Source organism: Fistularia commersonii, chromosome 15, assembly GCF_037954325.1.
Source record: "Fistularia commersonii isolate RoL2024-O1a breed Wild chromosome 15, RoL_Fcom_v1.0, whole genome shotgun sequence".
Classification (NCBI taxonomy): domain Eukaryota; kingdom Metazoa; phylum Chordata; class Actinopteri; order Syngnathiformes; family Fistulariidae; genus Fistularia; species Fistularia commersonii.
In genome coordinates this window covers 513,187-524,558 of record NC_141298.1, presented here as the reverse complement: position 1 = coordinate 524,558, position 11,372 = coordinate 513,187, and the positions used below count along the sequence as shown (strand labels likewise).

Here is an 11,372-nt window from a genome sequence, read left to right as displayed (position 1 = left end):
TCCCAGAAGCTGATGATGTCATGATATTTTCTCTGTGACAACAGCCAGAAAAAACATGTAATACACTAAATAAATGAATCTATTTGAAGCAAAAACAAATTGAACAAGAAGTCTCAAGGGCTTGTTCACGGGCTCCTTTTGTTTCCTTAAGCCTACTTTGTTGACACAGGTTACACAAATTTTTAGGCGACATAATTTGGGTTCAACTGTCAGAGCAATTTAATACTTAAATCATTGTTCTAGCATCACCCTCTGTTCTACATCACCATTTTGTCATTGTGTTATAATAGCTGATTGTATTTTCTCTCCAAGCCATCTATAATATAATGAAGTTGCTTTCACTTCCCCACTAAAACTTAAGCTTCTTCCAATTCAGACTCACACAAGATGGAGCAAGAAACTCAGGAGCAGGACAATGCTTGTGACACTGGTCAGAGATTTAAACACAGGCACTTTCTGTTCCTGTTTTTGGACCAAACATATTAGGGGTGGGGAGTGTTGGATGAAGTTGTGGCTGACAGGAGGAAAATCTGTTTCAGTCTGAATAGCGAAAGACAAAGATGATGGTTTATTGTCTGTTGATATTTATTTTCCTTGGCTGCACAGCTGGAGGTGAGAAACTGACAAATATCAGGAATTACTGGCAATGTATGTGTTATTAATTAGCGTGCTATATAAAGAGTTTGTATGTCTATGAATAAGAGTTTGGTGACAGTTATATTCCTGGATATTGACTCTTGATTTAAAAAATATGCCCGTTCTTTAATGTCTGCAAGAAGGTAACAACACTAAGACATTGTGCAAATAAGTTGGGTTAGGGTTAAGGGTTAATTCGAGGTCTTCAAGTTGTAATTAAAGTGATGAATGACAGATTCAAGCAGTATATATGAGAAATATTTTAGGTACAGTAAATCCATAGGTAACAAAACATGTTTTGTTATGAGGCTGAAAATTGAAAGCAAAAATATTGAAACTTGCTTATTCTTATTGTTCAAAGATAACGTTGCCATCAGCACATCGTATTAGCTTCCAAATAAAGTGCTATTTTAAATTTGAGGATGATTAGAGCACCTTTCCAAACATTTCACACAGAGGAGTGTTGCCTTTTTATTTTATTTTTTTTAATATCTGGCTTTGGTTTTTGAATAAGAAGCACTTGAAAGTGATAGCGGCAGAAGTCATGTGCATCAAGTTCTATATATGATATAAGTAGGTGCAAATAGCCCTTTTGGTTCTGTTACATTTTGGGAAATTTTTTATGCACTGTCTATATTTTAGTTAATGTCAATGTTTAGCAACAATGAGTTTTCATGTCAGCAGAGGAGACAGCAAAAGTAGAAAAATTATAATAATGAAGAATAAAAGCAGCAGGTAAAGGAATATTTATCAATGTTGACTTTGACAAAGATCAGTCAGAAGATATTTACTGGAGTGATGCCTGGTGTAGTTGTTGTGTAGCAGCACCTTTATTAGGCATACTTTTTAATAATCTTAGTGATGCAAAATGCCCAAACATATTTCCATGACAATGGCTGCCTGGCACAGTACTCAGGAAGCATTTATGTGTATCTGTGTAAAATGTATTTCCTGAGGTTTCATCACTCCCTCAAACTGTTATATAATCAGCAAAAACCTTGTATTGCCATGTTATCCATTTGCGGCTGAGCTGTCACTCTGCTTGATCAATCAATCAATCAATCAATCAATCAATCAATCAATCAATCAATGTCAGTTTGAATTGTGTGAGATAAGTGAGAAACATACATTGTAAACATGACACCATCTCTGCTTTATAACTATATCTGAAAAAAATCAAATTAGTTGGAGCCTATTGGCCTATTAGTGAATAGGCACTCCTATCTCAAAGCACTAGGAGTCGTGGAAGGAGTAATAACTAAATCAAAACCATAAAGTAAGCAAGGAGGATGTAGCAAAAAGTAATTTCAGCATACCGACACATTCCATGGCTTCTCAATATTTTCAGAGTCTGTACTAGGAATAAGTGGATTTGAGATTTTCAGAGAAGGATAAGGAACAAAAGAAGAGGATCTGATTTCTTCCTTAGCAGAAGAAACTGCTGACAGAAATAAAACAGGGTTTCACTTCTGGTTTTCAATGAATGGACACTTACTGATTGTGAAATTTCGTGACCTGAATCCTCAACCGTTACCATCACAAGACAAAATTATTACATTCAGATACAAAGAGTATATTTTTCTGTTTACTATCAATTGCTTGTTTTAATCTGCAAGAAGAAAAAGCTAGAAATTATATTCACCTTGAATTTATTTCTTCAACAAGTTCTGTGGAGCAGCAACAATAATAAATCAACAGAATAAAAGCATGCCCAAACTTAAAATATTTAATTAAAAATATTTAACTGCAATTTGAAAGTCAAACGTAAAAACAGGTTTCTATATTTTCCTAATAATGTATTTCATTTTTTTCAATGTCTCTGAGAGACTCCTTCAAATATTTCACTAAGTCTTGGCATTTTTTGGTCAATGTCTAAGTAATTAACATGGTAAAATTCCATGTCTGGGGATTTGACTCTGAAATTTCCCTGGTGTTTTTCACCACCCACTCTCAAGTCAATGAAATAGCTGTGGATTCAGTTATGGCCATCAATCAAAGCAGATAACCACTCCATAACAGGGCTCTACTCCAAAAAATCATAGGAAAAAAACCTTTAGATTATCTTCACTGCAGGAAATCTCGCTGACAACCCACCCTCTGCCATGATGATGGGTGCCTCCAGCTCTCCTTTCCAATCAGGTGGTAATGTAGAGCAGCAGGAAGTACTCTGGCGGAAGGAAGTTCTGGAGCTTCTTAATCGGCTGGTCCAAATCCAGATTGACACTGCAGCAAGACACAGCGAGGTCATCAGACTGCTGGGCATGATGGACACTCAGGTGGGTTCAGACTCATGTGAGAGTAAGTTTAGACTAAGTCTGACTTTCAGCCTGATATGAACCTGTTCTTGTTTGGCTTGCTTCCCTTTGTGGTCTAGTCCCAGTCTCACCTATGACATTTTAATATTGACTTATGTCTAATGCACTGAAATGCATATTGAAAAATGTTTTTTTCTGCACAATAATATTTCACTGCTCTGTATAGCTGATCTCAATAAAGAAAAAACATAATCTAAAAATTGAAACAAAAAAACTAGTGGTGCATGTTTCCTCTATATGTTTAGTAGTCTAAGTAATTTTGCCCTAATCTGACCTCTGACTTGATGTAGCACCACACGATTCTGACCTGTAACTTGTTGTTGAGTCTCCAGGTATCCCAGCAGACACTGGCCTTGCAGAATGCTGCACGTCACCAGAGTCTCTTGAATGAACACCAGCAAGCCATGCTACTGCAGTTGTCTCGCATCTTCTCTGAACTCCAGGACTTGAGGAAACCTTCCACACCAGCTTACCAATGAGATTCTTCTATGATGTGATGATGCAGATCAGTCCTACCTTGGCCACTGTCAGTCAGGTCATTTCAACATCATATCATTGGTCAAAGTTTAGCTTCAGCTTTGATTTGAATAAATCTGAAATATGTACTCGTGATCAGTGACTGTGGATTAATCAAGTGTATCGCCTTCTTTTCAAGTATAATAAAAGTTTCTCAAAATATATGTGTTGCTTGTTCCATTCAAAATGGTTTTACTCACACATTCTGAAGCACAGTGGTGGGAATGGGGAATTTCAGGGGGTTCCTTGAACATGGCCATTTAGCAAACATATCAGGAAGTCTTCTTATCTCTCTTTTCTGTTGCAGATGATCATCACCCAGAGATCCAGCTCAATTCTATTCGAGTTCCAAACCAGACAGAGTCCGTTCTGACTGCTGGGACTGCCTTCAACCTCAGCTGCCAGGGAAATGACTCAGTTGGCTGGGTTACAAACGCAGTCCGTCCACTCAGGGGGCAGCTAAAAGTGCTGACGGTACTAGAGTCAAAACCTCAAGATACTGGAACCTACCTTTGCGGGTCACCCATACAGGCCTGGGTCCACTTGTACATCAAAGGTGAGGCCATTTTGCACTGACTCTACTTGATCTTCATCTTGTGCATTTTACCATGAGAGATAGTATCACCCATTCAGGCAGGTGTGAGGTCACACCCTCACATGGGTTTGAGCGCCTCAGAAAGTCTTGGTCAAACTTACCAATGAATCGTTGTGGCTCTGTCCTTTAGACACAACTGACCCATCCAGTGTGTTTGTCACACCACACCGCCACTCCAACGCCAAGGAGGGCAAGGATTTTCTGTTAAAGTGTCTGCTGACCGACCCATCTGTCACAAACGTCACCCTCCAATCAAGTGGGCATACTGGTGGCCAAGGAGGGGGTCTGCCCAAGGGCATGAATGTTACCTTTGATCCACGGAAAGGATTTCTAATCCAGAAAATGCAGAAGAGTTACAGTGGCTCTTACGTGTGTTCAGGATGGCAAAATGGACGAGAGACAAAATCACGTGACATTGACCTGTTGGTGATTCCAAGTAAGTCCCTGTCTTTTTCTTGCCTGTCTGTCTATCTGTCTCTCTCTTATCCGCTTGTCTGTCTCCCTCAGCACTAAATCATCCCCCATCAGTATCCGTCAGTGGTGAACAGTTTATCCATCTAAAGGGAGAAAAGTTTGAGGTTACCTGCTTGACCTCTAATCCCAACCACTTCTATGATGTAACCTGGAGAAACCAAAACAAAGAGGTGAGAGGTCAGAGGCCAAAGCTATTTTTCAATTACAAATTTTGAACTACAGTGTCAGAAGTTTTTATTCAGAAACAGAGGAACTGTGTTCACACCTGTGGTCACCTGACCTCCTTATATTCTTCTAAGGTACAAAACACCACAATCACCCTTCACTACAACAAACAATTATATATGAACAAAACACTGAGCATCGCAAACGTTACTCAATCCCACAGTGGGCAATACAACTGCACAGCCCGCAATGAAGTGGGAGTTGCTGTGGCAACTGCACATCTCAAGGTTTTAGGTAAGTAGTAAGTGTTTATATAAACAACCTGAGAAGTTGTGGCATTTCACAAAATTCCATCATCTTTTGTTCATCACCAGACGGTCCATACCTGAGGATTCATCTACAGCTAAGCCCTAATGCTAACTTTAAAACACTGGTGGTTCACGATGCCCAGTCCGCTAACATTAGCAACAGTACGATGGAAATTGACATGGCTAGCACGAATAACATAAGCGGCCGAATGGAGGTTTTTGAAGGGCAAGACGTGATGCTGAATGTCATCATTGAGGCATATCCTTCAATCATCAGCTACCACTGGATGATGCCAACTCACTCTAACTACAGCAGCGCAGTGCGCAAGCAACACTACATCAACAACACTTACAGGTTAGTAAATGGCCACATACTAAAATATATATATATATATTGTTGGCCAGCAAAGCTTGATGCAGAATGTCTAGGTGATATTTTCAATGGTGCAGGGCAGAGACAGGCCTCCAAGTGCTGCGAGTTCGTCCTGAGGACCAAGGAAAATATTCGCTACACATCAGTAACTCATTCTTCTACAGAGTAATTAACATTGACCTGCGAATATTTCGTATGAAGACCCTCTTTATCTTCCAATATATTTTAAGTTGATGTTTCTTGTAAAGGTGATAATCTGTGAAAATTATCTTCCAGGATCTCCTGCCACCACTGTCACTCAGGAAAACAACACTCTGACCTGCAGCAGTTCTGGATATCCCCCTCCCATAATCCTCTGGTTCACCTGCAGTGGCATACAGGACACGTACGTATGCGTAACTGATGTACTTGTCAGTTCATCCTGATTAGTGCCAGAACAAAGTGGTGATGAATCTTGATAGGTTTCAATAACCCTTCAGGTGTAGCAATTCCTCCAGCTATAAGGTTCCTCCATCTGATGCGATGTTATTAGATGAGGAAGAGGTGAGAAAGCCCTTGCCTTTGTCTGCACTGCCTGCTGATAGTGCCACTGCGGAGTGTGTGGCATACAACGATGTGGGACTGTCTCGCAATGTCTTCATCCTGCGTGAGTCATAAAACATTATTCATCTGCAGATGTTAGAAGGGAAGTGTTTGTTATCAATTTGTCAATTCCGTCTCATGTTCTTAGCAAACAGAAAGAAAAAATTGACCCTCCTCAACCCGACACTGATTGGAGCACTGAGTACAGCAACCATCCTCCTCCTCCTCCTTCTGATCGTATCCTACAAGTTACAACAGGTGCATTTGGTGACCGGTGGCAAGATGTGTGACTCCTAATAAGCACAGTTTCCATTATATTCTCACCTTTTTTTTCAAGTTTTCTTAAATACACAGGTGGAGTGATTTGTTGTTATAATTTCACGGAGCTTCATTTACCTTTCAATTATTTTTTCAGTCCTCATTTTGTTGGTCTTTGTGTAACTTTATGCAAATATTAACTGCTCATTATGTTTTATGGTTGTCATTACTAATTTTAAGATGTGAAATTCTTGCTACAAATACAAATATTTAAATGCATGGTACTTTTCTCAGAAACCCAAATATGAGATTCGCTGGAAGATCATTGAGACTATCGACGATGGAAACAATTACACCTTCCTGGACCCCAACCAGCTGCCCTACAACCACAAGTGGGAATTTCCCAGAGACAAACTCCGCCTTGGTGCGTTGCTCCACTCATGTTGTCAAGTTATCCAATTTACCCACCTGACAGCAGAATCAAAGTTTTAGACAGCATCAGTGGTAGCTCCTGCAGAGGGCTATGTAGTGATGTCATGCATGTTATGATAATGTCAATATAGCTGTAAAGGAGCTGTGCTGTTCATATTTTAACTTTGGGCCCTTCCATCAGGTGCTGTCTTAGGTTCTGGGGCATTTGGAAAGGTTGTTGAGGCAACAGCTTACGGCCTGGGAACCAACGATGTTACACGAGTTGCCGTCAAAATGCTCAAACGTCTGTGTAGTTTTGATCAGCCTTCAGCATCATCAAGACACAAAACTGTAACTATGGTAACTATTTCCACTTCATGCTCTCATGAACAGCAAGGGCTCACTCAGAAGAACGAGACGCTCTTATGTCAGAGCTTAAGATTCTCAGCCATCTTGGTTACCATAACAACATAGTGAACCTACTGGGGGCCTGCACCCGAGGAGGTGAGGTCATATGCTGTCCCTGTTGATGTCACTGATGAAGTATAGGACTATTTGTGATTTGAAAAAGTGGTAGTAATACATAATCTGATAAACACGAACAATGTTGTTCATGTGACCTTTCATTTGTTTATCTGCACTAGGTCCTATGCTGATGATCACAGAATACTGTAGTCATGGAGACCTACTAAACTTTCTGCGGGCGCACGCCCAGGATTACAAGGCGTCCATCCTGCATGTAGACGAAGTGAAGGATGGAGTTCACTACAGAAACATGAGTCAAAACATTTGGTCCCACAGGTTTGTTGAATCAAGCATGCAATATTCAATGTTCTTTTAAAGAAGAATTTGAGTTCAATTCAGAAGATAAGTGCATTTTAAAAGACACTTTGACACACTGGTAGGAGCAGGGAACCTAAACAGGAATGCTCGGTTGCAAAGACGATTGCTCTATCTCTTGTGCCACGACGCCTTGGTTGTTGCCTTTATTTGGAATGTCTCTCAAAAGAGCTAACATCAGTTTGTTCCCCATGGCAAATAACTTAAATATTCTGATGACTCTTGTTGTCTCTGGGTTTGGTACAGCGACAAGGGGTTCTTATGTTGCTCAGATTATCTGGAGATGCAGCCAATTCTGAGCCCAGGACACGAACATTCTGGTAAGACCTAACCTTGAAACTAAGCTGACCACACCGCACTTGAAACTTGATTTAAAGTGACATCTGAAGTCATCTGTTCATCTTTCAGGTGAGAAGGACAGTCTGTCTATGAGGGACCTCTTGAAGTTCTCTTACCAAGTGGCTCAGGGCATGGATTTCCTTGCAACTCAGAATGTAAGAATGATCAAGCACACAGATAAACACTCACAGGCCTGGTAGTCACCTACTGTTGTCTCTGTAAGTGTATCCACAGAGATGTGGCAGCTCGCAACGTCCTGCTGACAGACCGCCATGTTGCAAAGATCTGTGATTTCGGTTTAGCAAGAGACATCCGCAATGATGACAGTTACATCGTCCAGGGCAACGTGAGTGACAGCATTCAATTTTACATTGAAGAAAAACTGAAGAAAAATTCTGCAATGTTTTTTTTAATTGAAGCATTTTGTTTTCTTTGTAGATGGGTAAGTTCCTTTGTTGACATTCTGATTTGCACAGAACATCCACTGGTCCTCATCCTTGAATCAGCCTTGAAACAGAATGCATCAGGCATATCCTTGAATAACTGATTCAAGGATATGCCTGATACATTCTGTCAAAACATAGGTTAATCTTTATTTTGCAGAACAGCCTCCTACATTATATTTAGAAATACCCATCTGAATGAATAAGATTATGACAGTCAGTTTCTGTGTTTTACTTTGCATGACCAATCTGCTGGTCAAGACGATGCTTATTTAAGATTCTATTATTTTATCAAAAGCATTTCCCTGTCAAGATGTGTTTCATCTGCACAAGCCTTTCTTCTAGTCTCCAAGATGTCTTTTATTTTGATGGTGACATCATGTATTTTGTTGTTTAAGCTTGTCATAGTAACTGGACACCTTCAGTTCAGAATTAGAGACAAAACTATTCAAGAACCTTAATAAATACACTTGGTACACAACGACTTTAACTTTGACAGCCCTGACAACCCAATAAAGACTGTTTTAATTCAGTTTAATTTTATCTACGTGTTTATTTTAGTACGTTTTTATTGTTTGTTTGTTAGTTTTTAATTTTCACAGTAGCTTCCTTTAATTTATTTTGACAGGCTCGTCTACCCGTAAAGTGGATGGCTCCAGAAAGTATCTTCCAGTGCATTTATACAGTGCAGAGTGATGTCTGGTCGTACGGTGTGCTACTATGGGAAATTTTCTCCCTGGGTAATGACCATCACATTCATGTATTTAGTTCGATGTTCAATTCAATTACTGTCTCACGATGTTACAACTCCTCAGGTAAGAGTCCCTACCCAAACATTGCCGTGGATACCAACTTCTACAAGATGATCAAAGATGGTGGTCATATGGAGCAGCCAGACTTTGCTCCTGCAAAGATGTGAGTTCATCCAATTAAGTGTGTACTGACTGTTTGCTGACAGGCCAAATGAAAAATATTTTGACTGATATCTGACTGCTTTTAATGAAGTTATTTTGAATGACAGGTATCAGTTGATGATGCTCTGCTGGCGTTTGCAGCCAATAGACAGACCCACATTCAGCACAATTGGTCAGTTTATCAGCTGTCTCCTCCCCTCTGTAGGTGGAGGTAAAGGTAAGCAGGTGAGGAACAATCACACAGTGTTGACATTACCCAAGCAATCTGATTATCTATTCATTGTAGTTAATTATTTTCCAGATTTTTACAATTGTCTCTAACTCAGTGTGAGTCTGTTAATTCTGCCACTAGGAGCACAAAAGTGCATACATGTTTTTCCTGATGTTCACATCTCGTCTTTCCCCCATGTTCACATGTCTTCTTTAACCCCCATCAGGGAATCTACAGGAACATCGAGTCATGCCATGAGGAGGAAGAAGACTTGCTGGAGATGGTAAAAAAAAAAAATGAGCAGCTGCCCTGATGGCCTCATCGGTGATTCACTGGAGGTGGTTGATGTCCACCATCGGACTGCAGGAATGTCTTACTATGACTGTTCAGAAAGTTTCTTTAACTGACATCCAACCCATCAATCCAAATTTAGAAGAGGCAGGAATCCAGGAATTTGGAATGTGTTATCTTACAATTGACTGGTTACCAAAAATAAAACAAAACCAATCTAATAGCTGAATGTCAGTATTTTAGAATGGCACACACATGCACACACACAAAATATTTTTATTCTGCCAATTTTCATAGTCTGTAAAACCCATGCAATTTTTGCAGGTGTTCTGTTTTTTTGTTTTTTTAGTCAGCACTTCTTGTGGGGTCCCTGCTTGCTATTTTCATTTGGGAAATAACAGATTTTTGTATTTCCAACATTTAAATAAAATATGAGACCCAGCGGGACAAAATTGTTATTTAGATAGATTTGGTACTGTTGGGATGAGAAATAGCATTAATATGGAAATGAAGATTATTATCATTCAAATGATCAATGTATAAGAAGTCAAATCCCAGGCATTTGATCATGATCTGGGGACCTTCTTAGCTACTTATTACACTGAATAATCACTAATGATGATAAAACTAATATGACACAAAATGAGAAATTGATTGATTTTAATCACAATGTATACCATCATTATGTAATCAGTTCTTCGGGACCAATTCACAGTTGGGGATGGGGTGGGGAGAGGTCACAGTGAGCTGAACTCTGTTCACACATTTGACAGGTTTACAGCCAATGAACTTTAGAGCCTGATAAGAAAAAAAACCTGCATCTGGGTTCAGGTGACAAATCAAGGTGCTTCATACTTGACAGACAGGGGAGGAGTCCTAACCATATAATGTTGTCTATATGTCATGGAGTTTTTCCATTCCTGTGCTATTCATTCACATGACAGGTGAGGACCTATGAGGACCTATGTCACAATTATATCATCAAGGTGCATGCTAGTTTGACATTCATTTCAAGAATCATGACTCGTGGTTAAATGAGTTCCTGTTCAATGTTGTTAAAGATCATGGATCACTGGGCGGAGTTAATATTAATGATTATCAGTTTTGGAATATGAACTAATAAAAGCAGCTGACGGATCAAAGATCAACACTTCCTTTTTCTCATTTGTAAAGACAAAGCATTAGCATTTTACTAAACCCTCTGGATTTCCTCATTCTGGATATTGAAGTAATCACATGGTATACTACTTTGTCTTTTTCATTACCAATTACAAAGTTTGAAATGGGTATTCTAACTTCAATAACAATACACCTGTCCTGTTGATGAGTTAGGGTTCTCGCACTTGATTACAAGGTAGAGTATATGCGCGGTTATTCCAGTCACTCAAGGCTTTCAAAGATGAAGCGTCCCTCACTTCTGGAGTTCATACTTGCCATCACCTTGTTGCTGCTGGTCTGCTGCGTTGGACTTATTGTTGTTTGCTGGATCATTCTTCATCCTGAAGGTAACAATTATTTGCTGCTTTGCCCATTGTAGATGCTCATCGGTGATATGTATAAATGTGTGTGAAGTTAAAACAGGCCCGGCAGCCCTCAGCGGGACCATGGTGATCACAGACGGAGCCATTTTCTCAGATGAACTGAACAATCCCAGCAGTCCCCAGTTTAAAGCCCTGGCCTTTGACATCCAGCAGCTGGTGA

The 11,372-nt window shown here is 39.8% G+C and overlaps 1 protein-coding gene across 3 annotated transcripts; it reads left to right on the top strand.

Moving 5' to 3' along the window:
* Window positions 1-399: 399 nt before the first annotated feature.
* Window positions 400-10,819, top strand: csf1rb (colony stimulating factor 1 receptor, b). 3 transcript variants are annotated; one of them, XM_086160228.1, is made up of 21 exons: window positions 400-612; window positions 3,775-4,023; window positions 4,193-4,498; window positions 4,570-4,706; window positions 4,836-4,995; window positions 5,076-5,364; window positions 5,460-5,575; window positions 5,659-5,767; window positions 5,862-6,028; window positions 6,113-6,222; window positions 6,517-6,646; window positions 6,836-6,937; window positions 7,027-7,137; window positions 7,278-7,434; window positions 7,720-7,793; window positions 7,882-7,967; window positions 8,036-8,158; window positions 8,884-8,995; window positions 9,071-9,170; window positions 9,277-9,386; window positions 9,607-10,819. In XM_086160228.1, exons 1-21 carry the CDS (start codon window positions 561-563, stop codon window positions 9,636-9,638), a joined length of 2,832 nt encoding a protein of 943 aa, XP_086016354.1. In that variant the 5' UTR covers window positions 400-560; the 3' UTR covers window positions 9,639-10,819. The 3 variants fall into 3 exon arrangements, with proteins under 3 accessions (XP_086016354.1, XP_086016353.1, XP_086016355.1); XM_086160227.1 differs by having other exon boundaries at window positions 9,277-9,394; XM_086160229.1 differs by lacking the exons at window positions 9,277-9,386; window positions 9,607-10,819 and having other exon boundaries at window positions 9,071-9,174.
* The last annotated feature ends 553 nt before the right edge of the window (window positions 10,820-11,372 follow it).